Here is an 11,643-nt window from a genome sequence, read left to right on the forward strand (position 1 = left end):
GCCCACGCTTGAACAAGTATTAGGCAGTCGGTTGCATCCGACTCCAAAATTCAACATGTTCTACTGTCTGTACAGCTTTAGCAATATTTAAAAAAATATATATATTTAATAGTTTATTCTAAGGAGTCTCTAGTTCCACTTAAACATTAATATAATAAAAACTATGCATATTTCATTTGATATCTACTTTACATGTAACACATCATATTTCAGCTTATTCAAAGGCAAATTGCTGTTGATTGAGTAGATTCAGAGTCAAACAAACTGAGAATTTGTACCCAGTTAACTGTGAGGAGTCTCTTTGGCTGTTTGTTTGCTTAGCTGTTTGGCAAATGGCATAAATCAGCTTAGGATACTTTCACACAATTGTCATTGGCGTTTGTAATCGAAATTCCATGCGAGATGCAAAGCGATTTGATGCGTGCAGCTTACAAAATTTAGATAAATTACTTCCTACTTTCGAGTCTCCCTCGGCCCATTCGAACTGAGCGGGGATGGCGGCTAATGCCATTTCATGGCCTTTATTGAGAGGACATCGACGCTGAATAGGAAGAAGAATCGGAATCAGAGTCAAAGTCGAGGCTCGAGGCAGCGGATGTTGAGCGCTCTCCAGGCGAGTGGCTCGACGTTGACTTTAAGTCAATGGATCGCTAAACGATTGAAGGCAGGCCAGCCTCAGACAAAAGGCGACACAGCCTCATTGACTAATAAAAAAGTGTCTATGTGTGTGTGTCTACAGCTGCTACAGAGACCTGGGCTATGAGCATCTAATTGTGAGTGCCACAGCCATAAAGCAAACCCGAACTTGACAAATGGGTTTGCGCCGTGTGTCCCACTGTGCCAGAGCCAGTGTGTTAGCCGAGTCGAGCAGTCGGCCAGTTGGCCAGTTAGCCAGTTAGTCAGTTAGTCAGTCAGTCAGTCAGCTAGGCACAGTTTGTCAGTCATGCAGTCCTGCTGAACTTCCTATGCGCACTTCCTACTTCCTTCTGCACAGCTTGACGCATTCGCCAGATACACAATTTGCAATTTATTTCAAATGCCAAACAATTTCAATTGCAATATTTTTATGAATGGCACAGCGGCACACACAGAGACACAGAGAGAGAGATAGAGAGGGACAAAGAGAGACAGAGTGAGAGAGAGAGAGAGAGAGAGAGAGAGAGAGAGAGGGAGGGAGTAGGACAATCGCCTTTACACACACCTTGCCCAGTTTTGTGGTATTGTCTTTTGGACCCTGCATCCGTATCTCTGCCTCTCTTCGCATGTCCTTTGTCCCTTTAATTGCTGCGTTTTGTCAGCTTTGATTTGTGAATGAAGGCGGCATTCCGCTGAAACTCATTAAAGCCAACTTCAGCTGCACGAAAAACCATTTCTGTTGGCCGCCGTCTGCGCCCACTCTCACACCCACAGCCACTCCCTCGCCCACTCCCACTCCCACTCCTACTCCCTCTCTCACACTGGCGTGTGGCAGCGCCTGTGACACTTCAGCCAATCACAGTCCTCATTACAGGCCAATCAAATCGAAAAAAATCTATAATAAGAAAGAAAATAAAAACCAAATCCAGGACTGATAACTCTTCTGCTGTGGCTCTGACAAAGTCTGACGAAGATTGAATACAGTTAAAGTGGAAGGAGTTAGCTATATGATAAATTATATATACAGTCGACTCTCGATAGTTTGTACCCCGCTATATACAAAATCGCGATAAAACGAAAAAAAATGCATTTTCGATAATTCTCGATAATTAGAATAGAATAAAAATAGAAAATAATCGGATCCACTTGCCGTTTCGAATTGTCGGGACTCGACTGTAATACTATATAATATCATATAGACTTGGTATTCAATGAAATAAGGTAGTTTATATATAACTCTGTTGCTTCTCTATATGAACGAAAGCCTTTAGGCTCGACTCTCTGTACTCTATCTTGTAATGCTTGACTGAAGAATCTGTCAATCTTAGGTTGAATTTTTATTAAAAGTAGCTATTATATAGCATGGACATTTAGTTTTATATATGGCTGATGTACAATAAATAAATCTCAAAATATATTATGCAGTAATAGTCCTTCCAGGACTCCTTTCACCTACAAAGGATAGTGCTTAAGCTTCAGAGTAGTATGCAAATATATATAGACATTCGTTTCAATCTATCTCGGCTGGCGTCTATATCCCTTGAAAATGTCACTTCAAGGCTGTCTATAGCATGACTATATCATATAGTATAGTAAATACATCAATGTATGTATTGAATATTTCAATTATATCAACTCTATAGATCTATAGAAATATATAAAGTATTTATTTGATATTTATGTTTATTGAAAATGAAACAGCAGTAGATCTGAACAGCTACAAATGATATGAAGTATCCACAGATTTTCCAACCCGATTTCGTGGCATGTTTCATGTCAACAGCGAAATGCCCAAACAGAGTTTAGAGCAGAACTTTGACTCTAGAGAGCTGCAGTCATATATCCTGCATAGTAAATGCAAATTTCATAGTATTATTTTCACATTCGCATGGCGCATGCGATTTGTGAACTGACGGACGGACTCACTGACTGATTGACTGACTGATTGAGAAACTGGCATTAAATGTCACAAAGTCACACGTGGCGTCGCGTCGCGTCGCGTCGCGCTGCTCGAAAGCTGTGCAACATTTTGTATGAAATGTATCAATTTCTGTTTTCTGGCCCAAACTGTCGACCGTTTGGGCTCAACCTGCTCAACATGCAGCATTTTGTCTTTCGATCCATGACATGTGCCACGGCCCAACAGACAACGCCAACAACAACAATGACAACCAGCGCCGGCAAGTGGCTGCTTTGACAGCGTCGTTTTAGCCACGCAGATACCAAAAAAAAAAGACCAAAAAAAAAAGGAAAATAGTTCGCGGATGACAGTTTGGGCCATGAAGGCTCTGGCTAAAGCCAAATGCCAGCCAGAGTTGTCGAGTCTCTTCAAGCAATTATCAGCTGCCAAATGTTTCTTCCTTCGCTACGATTTCTCGCAGCTGCCCGACCAAGTCAACTCAACTTTGAGTGCAACTTGTGACCTCCTGACAACTCTGCTAAATAATAAAATAAAATAAAAAAATATATATATCAAGCAAAGCAGCGCGACTTAACGTTAATATTTGCGCCCGAAGAACGAAAAAAAAAAAAAAAGGAGAAAAGAACAGAAAAAATAAATAAAAATTATCGCGCGTAAGGGGCGTATTAAACGCATTCAAAACATGCAACAAAACACACTCAAATACCCTACAATACAAAGCGATTTGTCAGGTGCTGGCTCAGGGCTCAGTTTGCATAGAAATTTGAATGTTGACTAAATGAGATTTATTAAATAGCTAAACAGAACAAATTTTCTTGAGCTAGAAGCAATAATAAAACTATTTAAAAAATTTGAATTATATAAACAAAATTATAAAAGAAAAATAATACAAATTTTACAATAAGTAATTTGACTAAGAAGTATAATATTTTATAAAGATAAACACTTCAATTAGGAGCGCAAGCAGCATCCAATTTTTAATTATTTTTATTTTTATTATATATATTTTTGATAATTTTTTTGTATATATTTTTTAAATTTTTTATTTAATATTTAATTTTTATTTTATGTTTTTTTAATTATTTTATATTCAACTATTTTTATTCATTTGTTATTTGTATGCTACCTCAAACCCCGAGTCTTTTCTGTTCCCAAATATTGGTGTTAAAATATTATCTAAATTTTTTATAGAAGTTTAAGAGTTGACATGCTTATGTAAAATATTTTTTATTATTTTTTTTCTTAATTTTTATTTATATGGGACACTTTGTTTTGAATCCGTTGATTTTGCTTGAATGAAATATATGACTGTTGTTTACAATAATTTCATCGAAGTCGCGTGCCCTGAAAATATACTATTTTTACTTTGCTGAGATAAAGCTGTTATTTTATTTATTTATTAATTTTATTTTATTAATATTTTATGCAACTGAATTCATTTAATTTCAGGAATATGTTTAATCCTTTTTGCTTTGAAATACTTTTTCTTTAGAAGTACTAAAGAATATGCACACAGTCTACTTATTCTAATCAAAGCCATATATCAAATATAACTAAATAGCTTCACTTCTACGTAATTTAACCATAAGCTGCACATAAATATGTATGTATAAAGATAAGTCCACTGCAAGTAGAGGGTATTTGAGGTGCCTGCAGGCCGATCGGACGATGTTGCGCGTTTAGCTGGCTGGCTCTATTCGTGTGTGCGCTTTGTTTACTTCCTGGCTCATCCGACGGGGACGACATCCACACCGACATCGCCGCCGACGACGACGACGACGACGACGATGACGATGTCAGCATATGCACATATTCCCAGGCATTCGAAGTTTACGATTTTTGGAGTACGTTCAACTTGACTGATTGCGTTTCCGAATTGCGTTTAGCAACGCTTCTCTCGGCGCAATGCTTCTTTGTTGTTGTTGTTGTTGTTGTGTTATTAATAAAAAATAGTATCATCAAATAAAATTATGTTTTCGAACTTCATATTTCAGGGTGCCAGACAAGTGCATAGCGTGTCCTTTTCAACTCCAGCACAGTGAAGTGAAGTGAAGTGAAGTGAAGTGAGTGCGCGCCGACTGTTCAAAAGGGGACAAACTAAGGAGACCAACTGGCTACAGAGATATACGGATATACAGATATACTTATGTATATGCATAAATATAAATAAAGAATCGACTCAGATGTTTGACTGGTTTGAGGCAACTATTTACTTGCGATCTGTGCACATTCTTTCGCTTTTGTTTTCATTGTGCAAGAAACTTGAACAGCATTGAGAAGAAACATAAGCAAATATACAAATTAGTTCCATTTAGGCACAGGCGAGAGACAACAAACAAGATTTCTAATTTAAATTACAGCTGGATTTCAGCTCGAGCAACAACCTGTGCTCCATGAAATACACAAAAAAGAACACAAAAAAAAAAAAAAAAAAAAAGAAGAAGAAAAAACGAATTGCAACCTGTGGCCCAAGGGAAAAACCCAGGCAGCGGCTCAGTTTTTGGCCAAAAACATCAATGAAAAATTAGCCGTGTGACAACAGAGCGAGCGAAACAACAAAATAAAATGGAAATAAAAATAGAATTTGCTTTTATTTGGCAAACAGTATTATCCGAGATTAGCCGAGGGTTCGATGCAACGATTATGGACAAACCCAATTAAAGTAAAATTTGTTAGAGAGCTAGAGAGAGTGAGAGAGAGAGAGAGAGAGAGAGAGAGAGAGAGAGAGAGAGAGAGACTCAAATGCACTCACTCTCACTCACTCTGTGTGCGTGTGTGATTTTCCAAACGATTTCACAAAACATGTGTTTTGGTTTTCAAAGTGCAGCCGTGAAAAACCCGGTCGCCCGTCGCCCTAGACGTAGACGTAGCCGTAGCCCTAGCTGCTGCTGCTGCTGCTGTCCAAAAATGCAAAAGGTGACAAAGTGGAAATAATGCGCATTGTTGAGTGTGCCGAGCTGCGAGCTCTCTGGCTGACGCGACACCTTTTGCCCTCGGCTTATCACACATGCCCGGCCAGTCAGTCAGCCAGTCAGCCAGTCAGCCAGCTAGCCAAGTCCACATCACAATGCCGTAACATTGGCTTAGGCCAAACACTCGCGCGCGTATGTGTGCGAAAATCAGGGGCTTAAGACGGGCTGATATGCGATCTGCATGTGTGCGTGTGCGTGTGCGATCAGCACAATTTCATTATGTTATGCCATTAAATGTTAATACATTTGTGGATTGATCCCTCTAAACTTGGTCTTGTGGCTGCTGCTTTCGGGCCGGGTCTGCACTCGCCTTTGAGCCTTGTTTTCGCTTCGCTTCTGTTTTCTTTACTGATTTAAAATCAAATTGTTTTTAATTGCCGCAACGATTTCCTGGAAATCTTTTGACACCTTACACTGTCGACGGCACCTGTCTCAACTGGAAAGCGAATACCTATGCAGATGCCTATGATATATCTAGGGAAAGCTGCCAATCTTTGAGTATCAGTTTAGATATTTGTTGATATGGGCTTGTACATTTCGAGATATTGTAAATAAACCCCACAGAATAGCGTTCCATATACCTAGAGGTCTCAATTTATACTTGTATAAATATTTGTAGACTATCAATATAAATATTTACAGACTGAAAACTTTTCTAGCAGCGAAAGCAAATCTAAAGTCAGTTTTATTTCTAGGCTATAGCTGGCTACGGGATACTGCATACTATAGCTGGTAGTAAGTATATATGTGGTATACAGGCAGTATGGATAGACAGTATAAATATATAGATGGATGGATTGAAATATTGATGGATAGACTTAGATATATGTATTGCCCTGAAAATGTTGAATACAGTAAAATCCAAATATAACGACTCCGTTTATCGCGTCGTACGATTATTGCGACGAAAATTCTGGTTCCCAGACAAACTTATATGAGCAGACTTATACGGTTAAAGCATCTTCCGGGTATACCGACTGTCCCCTGAGCGCCGTTATAACCGGATTCTACTGTATAACCAAAATGATGTTCAATCATAATAAGCTATACACATGTATACATATACGACAGCACGCTAAATCCATTGATAATAGAGCTTCAGGCTATAAGTCTAAATCGTTTGCAGAATAGTTTGCTTATTCTATATAGGGTGAAGTAAAAGTCGTCAATCTATTGGAGCGAGCTGTAAATGGCGCCATTCGATTTCGATTCTGACATCAATTGGTTGCATACTTCTATCCCACACTGTGCTAGCTCACTCTCCAAGGAGTCTAAATCATCAAGTCAGCAATATATATGTTACAATATAAGCATATTTTCGATATATGTTTTCCTTAAATTGAATTTAAATATCCATCTTTCTGAATATGTACATATTCATATTTTATATACATATATATTTAGATGGTTGAGATCGAGGCCTTTTGAAGAAAAGTCCTTGGAGCAATTGTAAAGCATATACAGTCGAGTCTCGATAGATTGTATCCCGATAAATTAAAAATCGCGATAAATCGAAAAAAAAACTCTATCCCCTTGAAAGAAATTCCTTCTCAATAGTTCTCGATCATTTGAATTTCTGTGTAGATCGAAAAAGATTGATACCCTTGCCGTTTCGAATCATCGGGATTCTCCTGTATATTGATGTGATTGAGTAGCAGTCTGCTTACTACATCTATAAAGCTATACACCATGCGCTATATAGATAGTATTCTGACAATTGGTCAAAACTCCCAACGATGCTGTGATTTATTCAACCAAAGTTTGTCAAATATTGAATAAGAAATCGTGGCACTTAATTCCTATTTAAGCAACTGCTCAATAAGACTCACGATAGATGGATATAAAATATAGAATAGTCAAGAAAAAACTCCGTCGGCATTGCTAAGCAGCGACTCTCTGACCCTTGAGTCGCAGTGATTGCGACTGTTATCCGTTCATTACATGAAATGCTAAATGCTAAATGGTAAATGGTAAACGGTAAATGGCGCTGAGCCAATTTGGTTTGCCTATGGTCTATGGACTGTGGCTGTTGGGTTTGGGGTACTCACTCGTAGACGTGCTTGTTGTATTCATAATCCGGCTGCATGCAATAATCCGGTTGATATACATTGTTTGTGTAATAGCTGCAATCCTCAAAGTAACCGCAATTCGGATTATAATTGCTCATAATTAAAATTTGTTGACGCTCTCGCCCGTTGGCGTGCCGCTCCGCAAAGGACAACAACAATAGCAAAAGCCAAAACAATACAAAACAAAACCAAACAAACAAAACAAAACTTTTGACAAATTTCGTAGATATTATATATCAATATATCTGTATTTGTATACAACACTTGGCACTGGGTGGGTGGATTGCTTGGGTGGTTTGGGTGGCTTGGCTGGTTTCTCAATTGCACATTGATTTCAATTAACTTTTGAGCCGGCGGCAATTATTTGCACGATTTTGCACCGCGACCGGATCGATATTTAATGCGCGATCGCTTTTTAATTTGTGTACAAATATAATAACTATTTAATAGCAGCGACAGCACAGAGCGTGTTGGAGAGTGAGAGTGAGAGAGACAGAGCGAAAGGGAGAGCGAAGAGAATGGAGGGAGGTGGCCAAATGACTTTGTCACGATAGTTGTCGTGTCACGGCGCGGCCTGATTTATTATTGAATCCAATTCATATACTAATTCATTTATGGCAATCCCATTTAGCGCAATTTGGGGCTCAACTCAATTCATATCGCGGTCCACTTGACGCGACGAGTGCGATGATTGCTAGCGACGGTAGCGACGGCTCTTTCCGCTTTGGGGCTTTGCGTACATTTTTCGCTGGGCGCTGGCTGGTCGCTGGCTGCTCGCTTGTGTCGTTTGTATCGAGAGGTGCGCGCGCTTTTGACTGTCGCTTCGTTTTCAATAGGCCATCAAATGCCAGTCGACGATCCAGCCAACGAGCGAGCCACCGAGCGGGGCGAACGAGCCACCGAGCGCGGTCCACTTACGCACTCGCTGATAGGGCCCAACTAACTAGGCAAAAACAAGCTGAATGCGCATGCGCATGCGTCAGCTCTCTCTCTCTCTCTCTCTATTGCTCACACACTCGCTATATAGCTATCTATCTCACTCGCGAGCTGGCGATCGGCAAGCGAAATGCTGCAATTAACGATCGATGCGTTTGGAGGTTTTGGACACTGCGTCAAATGGAATCAACTGACACGGACGAACTGGGGGCCAAGCCCGAGTGTTGCCTGTGCCTAAGCCTGTGCCTTGCTTCGATCCACACACACACACACACACACACACACACACACATAGAGGGAGACAGAAAGAGAGCGAGTGAGTGAAGTGGCGCAACGTTCGACACTTTAAATGCTACAACAATCACTTATTAAAGTCAAATAGGTATTAAACAAAAAGGTAGAAAAAATAACCGAGTTAAACAAATATAAATAAAGTACACAAGAACATTGACAAGCGACGTATATCGATAATGTATCACTGCTGTGTATGTGTGTGTGTGTGTGTGTGTGTGTGCGCCGTGCAGATATCGCTGACATGCATATATGAATACGCATAGGAGCAGATACATATAGTCAAGCTTATGAATATGTGCCGAGGCACGGCCCCAGGCACCCGGGCCCCAGACACAGACACGCGGGCAACAGCCAAACAGCCAAAGATAGTCGCAACGTTTGCCGTTGATTCCAAATCGGGGTTTTTCTTTTTTTTCTGCTTTGCTTATATTTGTTCTTGTACCCTTTTTAACGATTTGGTGGTCTGCTGCTGCTGCTGCAGCGGCACAGTGGTATGAGAATAGATAAAAACGCACTTCAAATTGAATTGAGAACATTTTTATTTTTGGTTAATACGTAGCAAAATAAAAACAAAAATTAATTTACATTAAACTAAATATATAAAATATATAATTTAAGAATACATATAATGTGACCAATTAAAACAAGTAAGAAGGCTCCAGTCGAGACTGCTCGACTGGGAGATACCCTGAACCCTCCAAACTGATATTCTAATCATTCTGGACTTCTTTTATGCACACATACATACACATGCACTTATAAGCACGCGCTCTGCTAACTGCGCAGTAAGCAGCGGCTGCGCTTGAGCTGCACTGTAGTGTGGGCAATATTATGAGAATTTTTTGTTGAATAATTTCTTTTGTAGACATACGATCTTAATGAAACTTTTAGAGCGTAATCATATGGCTAAAATGTGTGTACATTCCAAAGCACAAGTCTCTAGTACTTGAAATACGTTTTTTACAAATTGGGGGCGAAGGGGGCGTGGTATGCAAAATCTGTAAATTACAAAATCTTTGTATCTATTAACTTTATATACAACGCAAATTTGAAGTCTCCAGGTCTAAAAGTGTTCAAATTAGGCTGAAAAAACAATGTCAAATTTTCGATTATTCTCGATAAAAATGTTATCGGACGAGTTATCGAAAAAATAAAGCAAACTTGTACTGCCTATGGTATACACGAGTATGCATGCCAAATTTCAGCTCTCTAGCTCTTATATCTTCTGAGATCCTTTTGCTCATACGGACGGACGGACGGACGGACGGACGGACGGACAGACGGACAGGGCTATATCGACTCAGCTCGTCGTCCTGATCAAGAATATATATACTTTATGGGGTCTGCGATGATTCCTTCTGCCTGTTACATACTTTTCACAAAACCATTATACCCTGATTTCCCATTTTCAATGGGTTCAGGGTATAAAAATTATAGTGAGAATGAAAGAACTTTTTTTTTTTTTTTTTGTATAAAAAATAAATAAAGTTGATCCAATCTAATAAAAATTTGCATATACATCATGCGCAACAATTTTGTAATATGCAAAATATTACTCCTTAATCACATGAAGATTACTTTAAGCTATTATCAAATCTAATAAATATGACTAAAATGAGCACATATATTATGGGCAAAATATAACAAATTATGCTCCGAATATTATGGAAAAAAATAAAGAAATAAATAAAATAAAACATAAAAAAAATCAAAGAAATATAAAATATAAAGCTACAATATTCTTCTAAAACTTGTGCAAATCAATCAAATAATATAGCTAAAGAAATGCTATGAATATTCGTATGAATAAATGAGAATATATATATTTGTTTTGTTAACTTTGTATTTATTTATACTTATTTATTTTTTATTTTTATAAGATCTAAATTTGAATTAATTTGAGTTGCATTTCAACAAGAAAATTATTCATAATTTAATTATTTATTTATTGTTATCAAAAATCAATTCTAAATAACAATTTGCTAAGCCAGAGCGACAAAGGCATTCAGGCATTATTTACATTATATAAATTATTATTCATAGATCTATCTATAATTCTATGCCATTTCATTACATTTCCAAACGCTCCCATACCACTGTAAGCATTAAAGTCAGTCAATCAGCCGGGCAGCCAGCTACCCGATTTACACACACACACACACACACACACGCACACACAGTCTGATTGGAATGCAATAAAATAATGCCAAAGAGTAATATTATTATGATGACGATTATGTGGCGCATATGTTTATTGACAAACAATAACTCCCGATGCCCGATGCCCGAGGCACGGAATCCCAATCCCGGCTGCAATTGCCACTGCCACCGCTGCTGCTGCTGTTGCTGCTGCTGTTGGTGTTGCTGCTGTTGGTGTTGCTGCTGTTGCTGTTGCTGTTGCTGTTGCTCCTCTACTACAGTGTCGCTTACAACAACTTTATTTGTACACAACTCGTTGCGATATCAGCTTGCGATACGGAACGCAGTGATAGTGCGCCATACAAGCTGAAACAACCTACATAGGAGCCATGGACTGGCAACAGCGAGCCACATATACATATATACATACATACATATATGGCTATCCATGAAGTAGTCGCTGCGCTTGTTTACCTGTTGTTGTTGCCGCCTTATCATCGGTATTAAGCGTATTTTGATATATGCTCGCTTGATCAGACATTGATTATGATTTAGCTCCATGGAGCTGTCTTCCTCGACTGCAGTTGGGGCCTGGGCTGCAGCTTATCGGCCCCAACCAGTAGTCGGTAGCCCGGTTGCCATATACGTTTACGGCTGCAGCAATACAAACACAATC

At 39.0% G+C, this 11,643-nt stretch overlaps 1 protein-coding gene across 1 annotated transcript in view; it reads right to left on the reverse strand.

Moving 5' to 3' along the window:
- Positions 1–8,755, reverse strand: part of LOC6584521 (homeobox protein vnd) — a 25,810-nt gene extending 17,055 nt beyond the window's left edge. The window contains exon 1 of the mRNA XM_032732532.2: positions 7,578–8,755. Within this exon, the coding sequence (XP_032588423.1) occupies positions 7,578–7,696 (119 nt within the window). The 5' untranslated portion in view covers positions 7,697–8,755. The remainder of the gene's footprint in view (positions 1–7,577) is intronic.
- Positions 8,756–11,643: the final 2,888 nt, after the last annotated feature.

The sequence above is a fragment of the Drosophila mojavensis genome, unplaced genomic scaffold (assembly GCF_018153725.1).
Source record: "Drosophila mojavensis isolate 15081-1352.22 unplaced genomic scaffold, ASM1815372v1 contig_136, whole genome shotgun sequence".
Classification (NCBI taxonomy): domain Eukaryota; kingdom Metazoa; phylum Arthropoda; class Insecta; order Diptera; family Drosophilidae; genus Drosophila; species Drosophila mojavensis.